This window comes from Tinamus guttatus, unplaced genomic scaffold (genome assembly GCF_059628265.1).
Source record: "Tinamus guttatus ecotype Peru unplaced genomic scaffold, ASM5962826v1 Tinamus_guttatus_pri_ptg000052l, whole genome shotgun sequence".
NCBI lineage: Eukaryota > Metazoa > Chordata > Aves > Tinamiformes > Tinamidae > Tinamus > Tinamus guttatus.
This window is the reverse complement of record NW_028288586.1, coordinates 1,830,739-1,849,231: the sequence shown is the minus strand read 5'-3', so window position 1 is coordinate 1,849,231 and position 18,493 is coordinate 1,830,739. Positions and strand designations below refer to the sequence as shown.

Sequence of the window (18,493 nt, the reverse complement as noted above, 5' to 3'; positions counted from 1 at the left end):
GTGCCTTGTGTCTGCAGTGACAGCTCCCTGTCTGAGCTCCCTCCCTGACTCCAGCAGTAGGTCAGTGCCTGATCAATCTACAAGCCTAAGGGTAAGCTATGGACTACGACGACAGCCAAATCTGCCTTGTAAAACAGTGGTGTTTTTCATATTTCTTGCAGGAGAAGAAAATGATTTAGTGTGTTGAGTGTTTAGCCTAGGTCAGGAGACTGTTCCAGTCTTATGGAAACAAAGGGAAGAGGAAGGAAAATAAAAAGCACAATGAAGATGAGTGTTGATTCTTAGGTTAGGTGTTTGAAGAGTTTGTAATAGAACATAAAATCAGTAGAGAGATCTAAAAGACTGGAAAATGAAGAGAGACACCAACAAGAAGATTTCTCATTCTGGAGGGTCGTCTTTTCTAGGTCACAATTTAATCATAGAATCATAGAATGCTTAAGGTTGGAAGGGACCTCTAGAGGTCATGTAGTCCAACCCCCCTGCACACACAGGGTCACCTAGAGCACGTGGCACAGGGTGGCATCCAGGCAGGTTTTGAAGATCTCCAGAGAAGAAGACTCCACAACATCTCTGGGCAGCCTGTTCCAGTGCTCTGTCACCCTCACTGTTAAAAATTTTTTTCTTAAGTTCATGTGGAACTTTTGGTGCTTCAGTTTGTGGCCATTACCTCTAGTTTCGTTGGTGGCCACCACTGAAAAGAGACCAGCATCATCCTCCTCACTCCCTCCCTTGAGGTACTTAAAGACACTGATTAGATCCCCTCTCAGCCTTCTCTTCTCCAGGCTGAACAGGCCCAGCTCCCTCAGCCTCTCCTCATAGGGCAGATGTTCCAGGGCCCTGATCATCCTTGTAGCCCTGCGCTGGACTCTCTCCAGCAGCTCCACATCCCTCTTGTACTGTGGAGCCCAGAACTGGCCACAATACTCCAGATGCGGCCTCACCAGGGCTGAGTAGAGGGGCAGGATCACCTCCCTCGACCTGCTGGAGACGCTCTTCTTGACGCACTCCAGGATCCCGTTGGCCTTCTTGGCCACGAGGGCACACTGCTGCCTCATGGTCAACTTGTCGTCCACCATGACACCCAGGTCCTTCTCTGCAGAGCTGCTCTCCAGAAGGTCAGTCCCCAGCCTGTACTGGTGTCTAGGGTTATTCCTCCCCAGGTGCAGGACCTTGCACTTGGCCTTGTTGAATTGCATGAGGTTTTTCACCGCCCAGTTGTCCAGGTCCCTCTGGATGGCAGCACAGCCCTCTGAGGTATCGGCTACTCCTCCCAGTTTGGTATCATCAGCAAACTTGCTGAGGGAGCACTCTGTGCCTTCATCCAGGTCATTGATGAATAAATTGAACAGGACTGGACCAAGGACTGACCCCTGGGGGACCCCACTAGCCACAGGCCTCCAACTAGACTCTGCACCGCTGATCACCACCCTCTGAGCTCTGCCATCCAGCCAGTTCCTAATCCACCTCACTGTCCACTCATCTATCCCACACCTCCGGAGCTTGCCCAGGAGGATGTTGTGAGGGACGGTGTCAAAAGCCTTGGTGAAGTCGAGATAGACGACATCCACTGCGCTCCCCTCATCTATCCAGATGGTCATTCAGTAGGGCCTAATGTACGTCCTATTTGTCAAGAATCCATATATTCCCCTTGATCCTGATTTTTTTGTAGAGCCTTTGCATGCAGTCTTGTTCTTTCATGAAAACTGTAGGCTTCTTGTTTTATTTTTAATGATTGTGTAGTCTGTACACCACTGTAGTATATAGTCCGTTGTTGCTGTGCAGTTGCAAAGGCCCTCTCATGAGTTCCTGGTCTTTGCTTCAGCCTGTATCATCTCTTAAGTTTATGAATTTGTCTTGATTGCATTGTATTAAATTAGTGCTGGATCCACCTAGAGATTTGTGGAGTGTCTCAGAGGCTGCATTACCTGGGAGGAAATGTTGCTGCTGTTCCACATCACACCAGAATTCCTGCTTGCCATGAAACCGTGGTTTGTTCTTGCATCTCCTAGTTAACATTGAGTTTCCAAACAGAATGTTTAGCCTGGACTTGTTGCATTATTGACCTACAGGTGGTCTGTTTTTAGTCAATTTAGGCTGTTTTTAAGAAGCATATTATATATTGAGAACGCTGCTGAGGCAGTGCATCAGGATGAAACTTACTTGTTGTTTTGGATATTTATACAGTAGTTATAGTTTATCTTTTGGAAGGATGCTGTTTATCTGTTAATGTAGAAACAGACATCATCTTTGTTATCGATTCTTCAAACATTCTTCTAAGTTCTTCTATTTAACATCACTGAAACATGAAAGTCAAAATAAGTCTTAAAATGCCATTTAATAGTCTGCTGAAGTTTTTGCATGTGCCGAGTCTAGTGAGCCTTATATTAATATTAAGCAGAATACTGCTTTGTAGTCTTCCAATTATGAGCTGTTGACGTCAGTGCTATTTTGGGTGCTTACCAAGAGCCTGAGTCAGTATCAAAGACTGTGATTATTCCTAGAAAATAGGTTTGACACTGTACCAAATGATTTGCTGCCATAGCGTTAGCTATGGGTATCAAGTAATCTATGGATCCCTGTGGATATCAAGTAATAATGTTGTTGTATGATGGATTATTCTAGGATATGCCATGATTAAAATGATAGTCCAGAGAGGAAGACTCTGTGATCAGTCTTTGAATAGACCTGGGGCTAGTACTGGAAAGGATGAAACAAAAAGATTAATCAAGGGGAGAGGTAGGGGTTTTCAACCCTTATGTGGCATCACTAGGAACGATGCTTGTTGAATATGTATTTCTAAAGGGAGGGCAGGTAAACATCTTGTAGTAATTTGTGTAGAACAGACTGAACGGAGTGTGGGATAGCTGAGGATGTTACTTCCATGACATTTTTCTTCAACAGAGAAAAAAAGGAATTGATACTAATCTTCATTTAAATAAAAGATGAAATTTACAATTCTGCAAAAGGTAACATTTATTTAATATAATTTAGCAAATAAAGGTAGGCTCATGGAGTCAAAGGTAGGCTCAAGGATTCATGACAGATAATTAACAATTCTTATTCACATGTTGTGTTTAACAATAGACTTACTGTCCCCTTCTGATAGGGCTCCTGCTCTGGTCTAAATGGCTTTGCAGAACCATTTGCAGCAGAGTGAATTTTCAATTGCATGAAGCTGAGAATACATTGAGCAGATTAGGGAGTTCAGAAGCAATGCAAATTCGATTTACAGATGATCTAGTAATGGGGAATTTATATGTTTCACCTTGCATGTGTGTAGCTTATTTGCAAGATTAATATTATAGTTAAATAAAGCTTAGGAAGATGATTGAAACATCAAAATGTTATTATTAAAGCATATGTCTCTTATCCTGTGGGAGAATATCACGGTTAAAATTGTTTACTCCTCCCTGAGACTAATTATAAACTTTTTGCTTCAAATGCTAGATTATTTTTACTTCTGTAAGAAAGTTCATAATACTTTTCCCCTTAGTGTAATTCCTGTAGAACTGCACAAGTGCTGGAAAAATGCCAACATAATTGAAGTTTTACACTTACTGAACTTTGTTTAGTTCTGCTCTGAATTATTCATCTCTCTGTAAAGGAATGTATACAATGAAGCCAGAAACACTCCCTCCTATTTGTAGGACTTTAAATTAAGCATTTAGGGAGCGTCAGTGTCAAAGCAGTTGTGATGGAAGCACCTTCGACATAGCTGAAATCCAGCTGTGGTACCATGGAGTTTATGAAAACAAGGTACATATTTTTCGTCTTTCATTGAGCTTAGTTTTATTGAGCTAGGACTATATTCAGGGTAGTGTGCTTTATTTTGATTTGGGAAATAACAGAAATAAAAGCTAAAACTATTGGGTACTCATGCAGAATGAACAGTGTCAAATGCAGTGACAATGTACACACTTATCACAAAAATACAAAATAAAAATAAAGAACCAACGGGAGGATGGCAGATAGCCTTTAAAAATATATTGGTTATATAAAATTATATGTAGGACTGTTTGCATCAAAACAGAAGGTGTGTTTACTTGAAGCAGTTCACATCATATTTGGAGCACTTCAAACTAGCTCTGTGCCATCCCTTTGCTTGCTTTCAGCCTGGATTCTCTAGATTTCCTTCCCTCTTGGGAAGCAAATACAGAAACCGCCATATCTGTAGAGTATCACTCATAATAGTGACTGCCCACGGTACAGCAGGTTTCCTTAACAAAGTTAAAAATGAAGACGATTGACACAAAATATTAAGTACAAAGGATTGCTAGCAGTCCCTTAGCCAACTTTGAGAAGGCTTGGCAGAGTTCTGGAAGTCTTGAAACTGTTTCAACTTGTACACCCAACTCATGAACCCTGGTGGGTTCTATAAGAATATTCATGCTGCAAAGGCAACTGTTAAACATAAGCATTTATTAAAAAAAAATTAGTTATTGCTTAATTAATCCCTATCCTTTTAGGATTCTGTCTTGCCCTGACTGAGCCAGGATTTCTCATCAGGGTGTCTTCCTGACCCTTTGTGGGTTGTTCCCTTCTATTGCTTACTCCCTCTTACCCTGCTTGCAATAGGCTCCTGATAGTATCAGATTAAGGAAAAAATACCCCTTTCATCAAGATGCACATCTTGAAATTGAAATCTGCAGTTGTGCTTGTGCACCATTCAATCATGAAGGAAATTAATTCCGTTCATCAGGACAAATCTCATCAAAGTGTTGTTTCCCAAAAGACTTTTAGCAAGGCATTTTTATTGGTATAAATCTTAGTGATGCTTTTTACATAAATAAAATTTTGGCAACATGTTCTTCATGCTACAAAAGAATGAATGAAAATGCAAACTATACCTTGTTAGTGCATTGTATAAAGTGGTTTACAACACAGAAACCCTGCCAAAGTACTTAATACTTTTTTTCTGCAGCAGAGCTAGCGGTAATGAAATAGAACTTGACTAACTAAGTGGATATAAAGACGTGGAGGTAAGTGGTAGAGGTGATGAGCTAACCTCATCCCTGGAGACTGTGCTGCCACAAGCGTGCTCCTACTCTCCTTTTGAGACCCTTCTTGCTGCATTCTGAGGTTTCACTGCTCTTTTTTTGTTCTGCAGTTTAGGCAACATGTTCTGTTGTGATTGGCCATTCACAGGACACTCCTGTCTTGCATCTTTTGCTCTGACAGTGGCAATGGTGCCACTCTCTGCATGCCTCGTCCTCTTCTATCCCTCCAGTCCAATGTGGTGCCAGGGCAGTTCCTGGCCTTTCCAGGAAGCCACGACAAGAAAAGGACATCAGTGCCAGACCCTCCTCAGTGAGCCAAAAAATTCCAGATTTTACAAAAGTGTGAACTGCAGAGAGTGAAAGCACTGTCCGCATCTCAGCACTTTTGTCATGTCTTGTACGTTGCCTTTATTAAAGGCAATAAAGCGCTTTCTACTGGATCGTAAAGCTTTTTTTGTTGCTGTGGTTCATCATCTGCCAGTGAGTTGCATTTGTGAGGTTTTCTCTTGCGTTCCTGTAAGGGATTAATGGAGCACATGCCCTTGGCATTAAAATTAGCCCTGTTTACCTGAAAAGACAAAGTTCAACAGTCACAACCCCATGCACAAAAGTCTTTCAGGGAAAGTAAGACATTACCTGTCCAGTTCAAAATACTACTTTATTTAGAACTCATACAGAAGAGGGTACAAAACCAGTGCCTTGCAGGAGGAAAAAAAAAGTCACCTCAGGCTGACAGGCCATGATCAGGCAATAGGACTTGCAGGGGTGAACTGTGGGAGGTTGAGAAATTATGGAACGTTTTCAGTGGGGGATACAGTGAGTGACTTGTAAGTATTTGTCTGAATCGTGAAGTGTGAAGTCTGGCATTTGTGCCAAGGATGTGGGGTGCTTGCTCAGAATATTAAGCATTATCTGCCACCAGCTACTCCCCCTCCCTTCCTCTCCACCTTTCCTCCCTTTCAGCTTTTATCGCTGGTATAAAACCAATGGCATCTAGTGAGGAAACTGTTGGCTCTTTTTATGGCTGCAGTTACTACCTTCAAGGTAATATGAAACAATTTGCTTTTTGTGTGTGTAATAATAATCCTGTGTGTTTCTTATTTCATAACTTAGAATGCAATTTGTTTTTGGTGCTTTCTTGATGCTTATTCATTTACTTTTATTAATGGTTTTGTTGTTATTTTAAGCATATTGTGATAATTATTGTTATACTTGATATTAATATTTTAATTTATTAATATTTATAATTTTTGATGTTTATTTTTAATATTAGATTAGCCTACACAAGCCAGAAATTAAGCTAGAATCACTGAAAGAAGACATAAAGGATTTTCTGAAGGTGTCAGGTTTGTAATACCTAATTTCAATAGTGATTACGAGGAATCGATACTATCATATATAATTGTAGATCTTTCTAATAACATAAGTGATATTCATGGTCAAAACAGTAGTTTGCATAGCTCAGTATCTTGACACTGACAGCAGCCAGAGGCTGACATCCAGTAATTCCAGATTATGGAGTACATGTATTTCAGTGCATATCCCACAAATTTAGAAAAATTGGCAAACTCAGATAGCTTCCATTGGTTATGTTTAAAATATCCACTGAAGGTAAAATTTATAATGTTTTTAAATGCAAAGATGGCATGATTAACCACAATTAAGTGTACACATGTGCAATTTAAAATCAATATTTGTAAATATAATCCTGACAGAGGACTAAGATAGTTTCTTACTGGCTTTTGCATTTAATAGATGGAGAAGATGTCATTTTATAACGCTGTCACAATTTTATAATTTTGAATATGACTTATCTTCTGCTTCACTTAATGGTTTTTCTTGTTCTTTTATGTGAATTGGTCCCATAGAAGAAAGATTGTAGGCTACAGTTTCCATTAAATCTAGTGGAATTAAATAATTAAACCTACTATCGGTTTGAGCAACTGAGACGTAATATTTTTTTCAGCAAGATGCCTCATTGTGTGTGAAACTTAACAAACATTAATTGCTATTATTTGAGATGTGTTGTGAAAAATCTACTTCAAAAATTTTAAAATGTCACCTTCATCTTGGAGATTATGAGTTAATTCCGAGTTGTGTGAGGCAATATGAAAATACAGATAATATCTCTGTGTACTTTATAAAGTCAGGATAGAGAAAAACAACGGGGAAAATGCTCTTAGAATCCAGCAACATGTTGAAAACCATATCTTGTAAAGAAGTGATTTTAATCACTTTATAAGATTAAGATCCTGTATTTTAAAATGGAAATTAGCTTTCTGTGTCAAGGAGGTACTCTTAAAAATTTTACCTTTAGTGAAGCTTCCATTTTTTCCAGGGAAGTTGTGGGCTATATAACTCTAAAATGTCTATATTTAGTGCTCAAAGATTCATAACCACCATAAACAACCTGTGTCTATTAATGGTTGGGTTAGTAATATGATGGTTCTGAAAAATATAATATAATCAAAGCTGTTTTTTAATTATTTAAATAGTGGACAGAATTAAAAGATACTCAACCTTTATACACATGACAGGGGTTTTTTTTGTTTTGTTTTTCCTACGTTAATTAGGTTTCTTCTTGTCTGTCCACTAGGTAAATATAAAATTGAAACAGGACAGCAAATTACAGCCCCTAAAATAAACAAACAAACAAACTTTAGTTTGTGTTCCAAGTAACCTATTTTAACATGTATTAGTTCAGTAAAACTGAACTGTCTGCTGGATTTTTTTATTTTAACAGGTTGGGAAAAGAAACTTCAGAATGCAGTTTATAGTGAACTCAACGTGTGAGTTTATTTAGTATTTCTCTTAAATAAGTTGTATTTGCATGATTTAATTTCTGTGTTTATATAGGAGTGTGATGTGTTACTATGGACTGCAAGATCTTAAATGTATCTGTCATACCAAGAGTGCCTGCTCCATTTCTGATTTTAAAGTACCGTGATTTCTTTTCCATCCTATTCGAAACTTTGTGTACAAATGCATTTTGAAGACATAAAGAAATTATCTGGCATATTTGTTTCATTGTATTGTACTATGAAAGGTATCGGCAGTCATATTGTGATTGTGTGCAACTGAGATATTTATTGTAAATACATTCTAATTATTTTCATATGTTAATGACCACATTTCCTGTATTTATTGTAATAATTAGTAAGAGATCCTTAAATTCAGATTTTAGATTTCTAGACTTACAGATCAGTGCTGCTCTTGGAGGATATGATCCAGAGCTCAGAGCCCTTTGGCTTTTGGGAAATGTATTTGCAAGGTGGTTAAAATTAGGTTTGATTAAAAGTTTGTGAATAACTATGTGGAAAGAAGTTTGCAGCAATAGGGTGCAATTTAGTCTTAAAAAAACATTCTTGTTCCATCTTTTGTTTTTTGGCATAATGTAGGGGTGCATACTCAACTCTTGTAAAAATGTTATTAATAGGCTCACATATTTTTGTATCTTCAAACATGTATGCTCATAGTAAAGGATGAGGGGAAAAATGCTTTCAAACATTATGCATATTTTATTATTTTTAGCTTTGATTATTGTCCACAAGGTTCTTTTATAGTAACCTAATGAAAGAAATTATTTTAGATTTGCAAATAAGGCATTAAGTAAACAAAATAAAAAGATGAACATTTAAAATATACTCAACTTTCTTTAAGGTTTCCTTCACCCTGTCATCCTGCAGCACCTCCTGAGCACATGAAAGAGCCATTAGCTTATATGAGGAAAGCACAGGTTGGTTGTTATCATTTTTAATTTTCTTTATCAGATTTTTGGTTAGACTGCTATGATTTTTGAGATTAGGAAAATAACAGAATTATAATTTTTGTGGTTGTATATGCATCAAGGCTAATATAAATAACTGAAATTTTGTGCATGTATATTTTAAAGTGTCGAAATAATTTTACAGCCATGGGAGAAAAATGATTATAGTAAGATATGGTGGTAAGTAGGTAAATATAGCAGAATAAAGACAGTGTGAAATGTGTCCAGGAACAGAATTCGTTTCCGTTGGGAAGAGGAAAACTTCTAGGCATAGGTCATTTCACTTGTGGTTATGAAAATTTATTTTGAAGTGATACGGGCAGTTTGACAATGAAGGACAACGGGCTGCACAGAGAGAGGAATATTTGGAAAGCAGAGATATATGTAATATTAAAAATGGGAAAGGATAGGAAAATCTAGAGTTAAGGAGCTTAAGGACTTTAAGAGGGAAAAGAAGAGACTAGAAAAGATTAAAAGAGGATTTTGATGTCAGGAAAAAGTATTTTTACTTCGTTGGATTTATTGTTTTGTCAATAAATGCCATTTGAAAAATGCTTCAAGGATATGCATCAGCATTCTCCTCAGAATATCTGAGGTAAGAATAAAATTGAGTTTGTCAGTCGTGCTTTGAAGTATATTGAGATATTCTTTTAAAAGTTATTCAACAAATTGTGTTACTTTTTCAGTTGTATTGTTGCTTATTCTAGTAGGTCTTATCTTGCTGTCCTGTGCTTTAAATCTTTAGCATTTGGAAGATAAAGATTGTATTAAGCAGTTTTTCTTCCGTTATATGCAACATAATGCCTCAATTTACTGTCCCCAAATAATCAGTCATGTCAGTTTACTACTGTGAAAACAGAGGTGTCTGTAGATTTGTTTCTCTCATCCAGTTTCAGTGGTTATTATTTTATAAAAGTGTATGCAGTATTTACTGTGTCTGATATTTTAGTGTAGAAAAGGCAAGTTTTCCAGTGCATTAGAGAGGGATAGAAAAAGCCTTGTCTTAAAGTGTTTCAAAGTTGCTTAGTCCATTTTCTTAGGCTCTTAGGTATCCATTTCCTCTTTCAAATCCTTTCGCAAAATACAACTGTTTAATAAAGAAATACTAGTCCTTTTCATAAGGAATTGTTGATAATGGTGATAGCTGCAAAATAGTTAACATCCATAAATGTGGAATTAGTATTGCACTTTCCTAAAACTGTCAGCTTTTTGTTTTCAAGCCAAGTTTGTCACTATAGGTAGTGAGCACATAAGAAAGCAGATTAAATAAGCCAGTTTAGCCACAATTATGTTTTATTTTTCTACAATTTTTGAATAAGGAACAATAAACAGTTTAAAAAAAATGCTTACAAAGTGTTATCTTTTTTTTTGTTTGATTTGTTTGTTTAAAGCATTTGCAAACAGCTAAAATAAAAATACACAGTTTGCTAATAGTTTTGGTAGTGAACTAAAAGTGGAAACTCACTAGTTTAGGTATCAGAAATCCATGTTTTATCAGTAGAAGATTGCTTTTCCTTTGTTTGTAAGTAGTTTTTTTTAAAGCTTGTTTGTCTTTTAACATCAAAACATCACAGTTAGAAAAGAATATTTTGATAGTGTCAACAAAATTTGTCCTGGTTAAAAAAAAAAAAAAGTTTTTCTGTTTTCCATATACAATGCATGTATTTTTATTATATACAGACACTGTGTAAGATGCTATTTCCATTGTTAAGGACTAACTAGGACATTTTCTTTATCATTTTCTATTTTAATTAATTTTGCTCATGTTCTGAATTCCAGAAAGCAGGGTTGTATTGTCTGAAAACCAGCTAACTATATTTATCAGTTATTGGAATTATTTTGAATGAGCCATAATTAAACCCTGTATTTTTCAAGTGTAGATATTAAAATTCTCATAGTTAAGGCTGGATTTGCATACTGTATTCTCTTCAGGAAAAGAAAAGGAGGTCCATAGGTGGAATGTTAATGAAAATGAATAATAGTGATGTAAATTATTCATGTAATTGTGTTATTGTTCAGTTTAGAAAAAATACTGCCATTTGTATCGGCATATTCTTGAATATTAATGTAACATACAGTGTATTTTCTAATTGTGTTCTTGAGATCTTTTCTTGGGCTGAGGTAAATTGGTGGGTACAGTGACTTCAGTCTACGATGTGTTAGACCTTTTCTAGGCAGAAAAATGCTACACCTCTTTTCCCTGTTGGCTGTAATATTTAGGACTTCTCTTTCAAGCATCAGATTGTTTTACATCTCTGGTATTTTGTGAGTTACCATCTCTTCAGCCTGGTTACAACTTTTGATGCACAGTTTAACTCTCTCCACTTTGTAAAACTGCAGAATTGTTACTTAAAACTTTTTAATAAAGACAGAAATATTAGTGTTGGGTTCCGGAATTAAAAAATGTGAACTTTGTGAATTTGTTTTACACTCCCAGCAGAGCTTGGTGTGAATTGGAACGCTTCCACAATCCATTATACTTCAATATTGACACTTTCTCCTTATCTGTATTTTTATGAGGTGAAAAAAAAATGCAAGCCTCTAACTGTTTCACTCGTTGACTTCACTGCAAAAGCCTTTGGAGATGTAGGAGAGCTTTGCTATAAACAGCAACACAGTACCCAGGTTAATCCCTGCTCTGGCAGTGTCGCCGAGGAGCGTGAGCCTCTCACTCGAGTGAGACAGGAGGCCTCAGTCTTGCTGAGCTCCTGCCCTCCTTCTCTGTGCTCCCTCTGTAGCTCTCCCCTCTCTCTCTCTCTCTCTCTCTCTCCTTCTCCCATTCTATTTGAACATTTGCCCTTCTCTTCATTTGCTTCTTGTCTGTTAAACAGCAGTCTCTTTCAGACAGAGCTTTAAGAACATGTGGTTAGACAACAGCTCAATATTGCAGAATTTGTGGCTAGAGCGAATTGCAAGTAATAAATAGAACAGAGTTAAATGAAGTTAACTGGAGTCTTTGCATTCATCTGGTTGGGGCTTGACTCATCATCCAGAGAAAATTAAATATAAATCTCATCAGTGTTGCTGTAATCATAGGAGCAAATTTTTTGGTAAATTGAGTAATACCAGTTTGTATTAACTTCAGAGGAATTATCCGTAGATCAGGCACTGTATGGAATGTGTGAAGTGTAATGCAGTAGTCTCAAGAACCTAGTTCTTTAGGCTTCTCTCTTGCTGTTAAGGTATTTCCTACTTCTATTTTTCTCTTGGATGAGAGAACTATCTTCTGAATGCTATTTTGGACATTACATACTTCCTGACTCTCAAAAAATTTGAAAATCAATACCATCCAGCATATCTTCTCAGCAGGAGGACTTATAATGGAGGAGATATTCTCTAAAGTCATTGCCCATCTTATTGCTTATCTCTGTAGTTCATTACCATCTTATTACTTATATGTTCTTCAAAAAAAGTGCTTCTTTTCTCTTAAAAAAAAAAAAAGCTGGATATTGACATACAAGGGAACTTGAGCATTAGACAGTGATTGTAAAATGGGTGCTTTTTGGAGATCTGGCACATGAACAGCTCTGCAACTGTATTGTTCTAGTTCTTGTGTGTGGTATAGAGAAATATCACATTTTATTATTAAGTACATTTTAACACCCATGTAAGCATTTTGTTAATCTTTTTGGTGATGTCAGTCATTGACATTCTTACAGGATGACTCTGAAAAACTGCTTATATATATATATATTTTTTTTAATATTTCAGGGAAGTTGGGAGAAGCGAATTCTAAAAAGTCTAAATAGCATGTGCACAGAACTCAGTATCCCATTAGCACAGAAGGTAATGTATTAATAGCTTTCTCTTGCCAAAATGACATTTTTGGAAATTAAGTTTGTTTGTTCATTTTGCACATGGTTATCAAGAGCTGCAAGATTGTTATCCAAATCATTTTAGTACAGAATATTTTTCTGAGACAGTGACAGTGTATGCATACATTGAACTCAGGAGAAGCTGGAGTGGCTTGGTTGATCTTCCTCTTCTCTTGCAGTAATTGTGCTCTCCAGGGAGCAGGAGATTGGAGAGCAGGTTGCTCTCTTCATTACTTGCTACGTTCATCGCTTCTTCTAGAGCATTTTTCTGTGCAGGCTACATAACTTTTAGCTGCATAGTCTGTACATAATATAGATGTACTTTGCTGGAGAAGGCGAAAGCTGAACTGGCGTTTTAGGAGAGAAGAATATTGGTACATCATCACAGAGTATTTTAGCGTTCCTTTCACATTGGTTTCTTTATTCATTTAGAGATTGTTTAATTATAAAGATCCCAGAATCACATAATGTTTTGTTATTTATATTTCTGTTGTTGTATGTCTATAATAGGCAGCATGATAGGTAGCATGAATTATTATATGGAGTTTTGGGGTTTCTTATCATGTGTTTGCTTTTTATGACTGTGCCACAAGAGGTGAATCTAGTGACAAAATCCAGCAGCTATAGGGATTAGGCACTAAAGCTTCATTAATATGAACCTGACTAGTAAATAGCCTAAAATTTCATTAGTAAACATGTAAAACTATTTAGTGGCTTTTTTTCCCTCCTTGAACTCTATCCCTTATTTGGTTAGAGATAATATGCCTTCAGACCAGGGATAATTTGTAAGCAAAATAAGTTTGCATTGCTAGTGCAATCTCTTTTAAAAATGCTTGTGTTCATTTGTGTGTCTGAAACAACATGTTTTTACTTGTTCAGTTAACATAGAAGAGCTTTCTTGTGCCTTTCAGAGGCCTGCAAGTGAACAGAAAGAGCTGCTTAATAAATGGAATGAAATGGGAACTGATGAGCCAGGTGAGGTTAACTAAACTTGTGTGCATCTTATACACAGAAAAACAATATCAACAAATACATCTTAGATATCAATAAGAATGAACATAATCCCTTTGCTGAAAAACTGTTATTTTTTTCTAGTTTGTAATGCTCGACTGTGTATTAGTAAATATCTGCTTCATTGTTACTTTATTTTCAAGACATTTTTCTAACTGAATCTTCCCTGGGAAATTAAGGTCTGATTCTCATCGTTCCAGTGCTTCAGTGATTTATGCAACTGGTACAGAGCTCCTATTTTTATGAAATCAGAGTAACTGAAAAAAAATGTTCATCACTATAGATAGTTTTGCTCAGTAATTTTGTTAACAAAAGATAGAAATAACACACGGAATAGTCATATTATCCTTTGGGAGAGCAGAGTAACCACAGTTGGTTAATGTCCAAGTTTTTCAAGAGAAATGATTTTGCAAAGGTAATAATTTCTATCCCATTCGGTAAGAATAAGACTTAGAAATAGACTAAGAGATAAGTCTAATACTTTTCATGAATTGTCTATGAGTATTCCCTATTTTTATTTGACTGTAGTCCATTTAATCCAGCAAGCAATACACCCTGTTAAAAAGAAGTCTTTTGAATATCACACTTTCTCTGGTTAAATACATATATTATAGGGAACTGAGGTGCTGACCAGCAGTAACATAACCTTGGAGAATGCCTGCTGGATGTATTTGTGATATCTGCAATGATGCTATTTTAATCTTTGCAGTAATATATTATTGAGATTAATAATAAATGCTCTCACAGATACAGTAAAGTTGCCTGGTTTTCATCTATTTTAGTTTTAACATTGTTGAAATCTCATTTCAGATCTAACTCTCTTCCGGCCTGTTTATGCACCTAAAGATTTTCTCGAGGTAAGTATTCATGAAACAGTGAGCCAGCCATTGAGTTGATCCATTATAGCCATTTAGGTGAAGTGGAAGGAGTAATTGGTAAGTTTTAGGTAGATTGGTTAGCAGTGCAAATCACTATTGGTCTAAGAAAGCCAGAGTGATATGACAGAGATCCTTGCACAGGGAATGATATCATAGAAAGCTCGATTAATACATGTCTGTTGTGTCGTCTTCTTTTTTTGTGCTTTATAGCAAGTGAAATTTAGCAGGGTTCCTCTTAGGACTCTCGGGTTTATTCATGAACAAAAAGCTATTAATTGACTTTTTTTTAACTGCAGTTTTAAACTGTACATATTTACAGTACAGTAATAGGTACTGTACTGTACATATTCTCTTTCTCTAATGAATGTTCAGTTTGGAGCTCACTTTTTTTTTCTGCCTGAAAGCAATTCTCTAACTTATTCATAATTCATTTTAAAATGCAGTATGTTAAGCTGATAAATGGTAATATGTAAAGCTGATATATTGGTGCTTGACAGCAAATCTGTTTTCAATAGAAGTTTTAGATTGTTCCAAACTAAGAGTGAAACAAGCAAGTGGAATTTGGAGACTTTTGTCTGTGGTCACAACTGTTGGAAAATAAAGTTACATGGTTGCTGAGTCTTTGGAGTCGGAAATGACAGTGTTACTTGTCATTTTTATGGTGTAAGCTCAAAATGTCTTAAAATATAAGTTGATTTACCAGTTATATCTAGAATTTGTTGGACAATAATCATTACTGATTACAGTAAATTTAATGATGATGTTTTGAACTGTAGGAGTTAATTTGAATTAAAATGAAATTGAAAATACAATTTTAAAAAATGTATCTGTTTTAGTTATACAGGAAGCAGATCTGTCTGGAACATAATGACAGTATAGAATTATAGAGCTAAGATAGTCTCCTAATATACAAAATAATCTTTAGAAGCCTAATACTGAATCAACAATTGCAATTAATGTATTTTAATTTTTAGATGTGGTCCCCCACAAGTTTAGTGGAATGACTGATGTAACGTAGAGGGGATTTATTGTATTTCTGTCTTCTTTTAAGGATATATTATTTCATGGTTATAAATTGTGAATGTTAGTCCTATTTAGTTATCATAATATCTGAGAATTTTAATCTACTCTCTTTTCCATCATTATGCTAATAGCCAAATTGTATATTTGTCTACAAGCAAATTCATCTTCATTTTAGTCTTGCTCTGTGACCCTCAAAGTTGCATTCTTATTATACTCCTTTCTTTCCAGAGTTTGCCATTTCTTACATTAATCTTTTAAAATACAAGTTTGATGGTGAATTTATATCGTATTAGAATACTTATAAGACTGAGAATTGTAGAGATAGGAGGTTGTAAAAGAATCTCATAAGGAATGGAGGCTAATATTAGAAAGATCCTTGTCAGCTTGATTTTGTAAAGTCAAAATGTATAACCATAGAATAACAATATGTAAGAGAGAGTAAATTCTTTTATATATATGAGTTATGTGTCTGAAAGCTCTGGTTCATTTTCTCTTAAATTTTATTCTTAATTTTGGGTTTTATTTATTTGTTCATTTTTTCCTTAAATGAAAGAAGGTGTTCTGGGGCAATTTGGTAAGAAATTATTTTTGTAGCAAATTACATAGTAGTTTGACTTAGTGCTACAGAGGATTGCCAGTGTAAGAAAATGGATAAAAAATCTTTCAGAGATTTCAGTTTTTTTTCAGAAGATTTTCAGAAAAAGGAAAAAAGAATATACTAGAATTTGTAGCTATCAGAAGTATACTCTTGGTATTCAGAAGCTTATTTTAGTAAAGCCATTTCACTGCAGACAGGACTGAATCCCATATATCAAAAATTATATGTGCTTTCAAATGTCCTAATGTGGACTTGCTTTTCAAAGTAGAATGTATCTGCTTCCTGAAAATCTGGCTCTATTTTTGCTTTGAAAATGTTGACATAGGATGTGGGCCTGTGTACGATGGTTGCAGGAGATGGTGTTATGCCTAACACAGAGTTTGTGATACAGATGATGTTAAGAGTGGTTATAAATGTAAATTTTTGAATATGTGCAAAGAATGACAGAGCTACTGTTTTGAAGGTACTGATGAATCTTCGAAACCCAAATTATGAAAATGGAGAACAGCCAAGTTTCAGGAATCATCTGGGACTAATTCAGGTTCCTCTAAAAGTTAAAGATATTCCAGAATTGGTAAGTAATTCTTTCTTACAAGACTGTTCTAAAAGAATTGTTTTACCTGCCTAATTAATAGGATACTAAACAGAGTAGTTTAGTAAAGTATATTAATATGGAGCTGAGTTTCTCCTTTTAGAAATCAAAATCAATATGAACATATAGGGGGTCAGCAGTTAAAAGACAGAGGGGAAAAAAAGAACTTTTTTTATTGTAAATATCTTTTTTAAACATAACCAGTAAATTATCCGCCAGAAGGGAAGTTTTTGTGTTATGCTACACAGATCACTGTCAATTTCTGAAAAAAAAAATCACATCTGCACATTTTCTTCACTTTATTTTTTTCTGTGAAACAACTGTCAATATTTATCTCTGTGAAATGCTAATTTCTATATATAAAATATTTTTAATCATACAGAGCTCTTACTTTCAGTTATACTTTATGTTAATTAATTCTACTGTTTTGTTATACATTGCACAAAATGAATAAATTGACAATTGGTTTTTGTTTTCCCTAAAAGTATTCTAAAATCCTTCACTGTTAGGCTGTAAATGAGAGGAAATGTTTGAGTACCAGTATTAACAATGGAGAATAGGAGAGCTTGAAGTGATAAAAGTTCTGGAGGGCTTTATGTTAATGGGACAACTTGTATTTGGGCTGGAAAGCAGCAGAAAATATAAGAGGTGTGACCTGATCTTTTATTTATCAATTTATTTCCACCAGGTGTAGTCCCTAATTGACTTGAAATTTGAGACCTATAACTGAAACTAGGATAAGGATTGGTGTAATGTTCTTTTTCGCTTTCTAAATACCTAAATTCAAATTTCCCATATATACATTAAAAGTAACTATATTTGGTTTAAAAATATTTACATTAACTCTCTCAGAATAAATCTCTAGTGTCTTAAAGAATTATATAAAAAAGTGGCTTTTTATTATTTTCTTTCTTTTCAGAAAGAAGACTTCAGCGAGCTAGGCTTAAATATTGGACAGCTGGGTATTGATGATTCAACACAAGTGCCTCCTGGTTAGCTAACGCTGTTCTTCACTTGTTTGAATAGAACACTAATGAGTAGAATACTGTGCAGTTATCAAGTAATTTGTGTATTTTTTTTCCATAATTAACCATAAATACTTGTTCTGTAGCTGTGACAACAGTGATTGTCTTGATAAAATATAGCTGATTCTAGATAATTTAGCAAACATGAAGAGTTGGATTTGAAGATTAAAAATTATCAAGTTAAGTTGAAATTATGCTTATTTCAGGTTTTTATATATTTCAGCATCAAATCTGGAGGACAAAATTGACTGTGCCCAGAAGTGCATAAAATATCAAAATATGTTAAATCAACAGTATGGCACTGCTGCCACAGATCAGCATATATCCAACATCTTATTAATAACTGTCTTTAAAAAAAAAGAATACACATGCTAATACTCATTCTCTTTTATATAATGTATAACTGCTGTTGTTTTTTCTCGTACCTAGCCATTATTCCTGTAGAAACAGGTCTTAAAAAGTATAAAAATTGCTAATGGAACACTGGTGTAAGAAAATATAGGCAGAGCATTGTGACACAGTAAAAATACCAAATATATCTTTTCTTATTTAATTTTTGCATTTAATTTCTATTTATTTTCTAGAATTCTTTGAAAATGAGCATGTACGTGTTGGGCAAAAAGGTATGGATCTGTTTTCGTCTGTGGTAAATCGAGAAAGCAGGAATACCTTTAGTAATTTTATATCTCAATTACCTGTAGCTTTTGTATTTCAATCATATATACTGACTAGCAGGAAACATAGTGAATAATGTCACTGTAATTTATTCAAGACAGACAAGGAAGCAT

At 35.3% G+C, this 18,493-nt stretch overlaps 1 protein-coding gene across 1 annotated transcript in view; it reads left to right on the top strand.

Annotated features, from left to right (window-relative positions):
- The window catches only part of TBC1D19 (TBC1 domain family member 19), a 35,912-nt gene that overhangs the window by 1,282 nt on the left and 16,137 nt on the right, over nt 1-18,493 (top strand). The window contains exons 2-10 of the mRNA XM_088539932.1: nt 6,271-6,343; nt 7,741-7,786; nt 8,658-8,733; nt 12,475-12,549; nt 13,490-13,553; nt 14,400-14,446; nt 16,552-16,662; nt 17,600-17,672; nt 18,290-18,328. Coding sequence (XP_088396058.1) covers nt 6,271-6,343; nt 7,741-7,786; nt 8,658-8,733; nt 12,475-12,549; nt 13,490-13,553; nt 14,400-14,446; nt 16,552-16,662; nt 17,600-17,672; nt 18,290-18,328 — 604 coding nt within the window. The remainder of the gene's footprint in view (nt 1-6,270; nt 6,344-7,740; nt 7,787-8,657; nt 8,734-12,474; nt 12,550-13,489; nt 13,554-14,399; nt 14,447-16,551; nt 16,663-17,599; nt 17,673-18,289; nt 18,329-18,493) is intronic.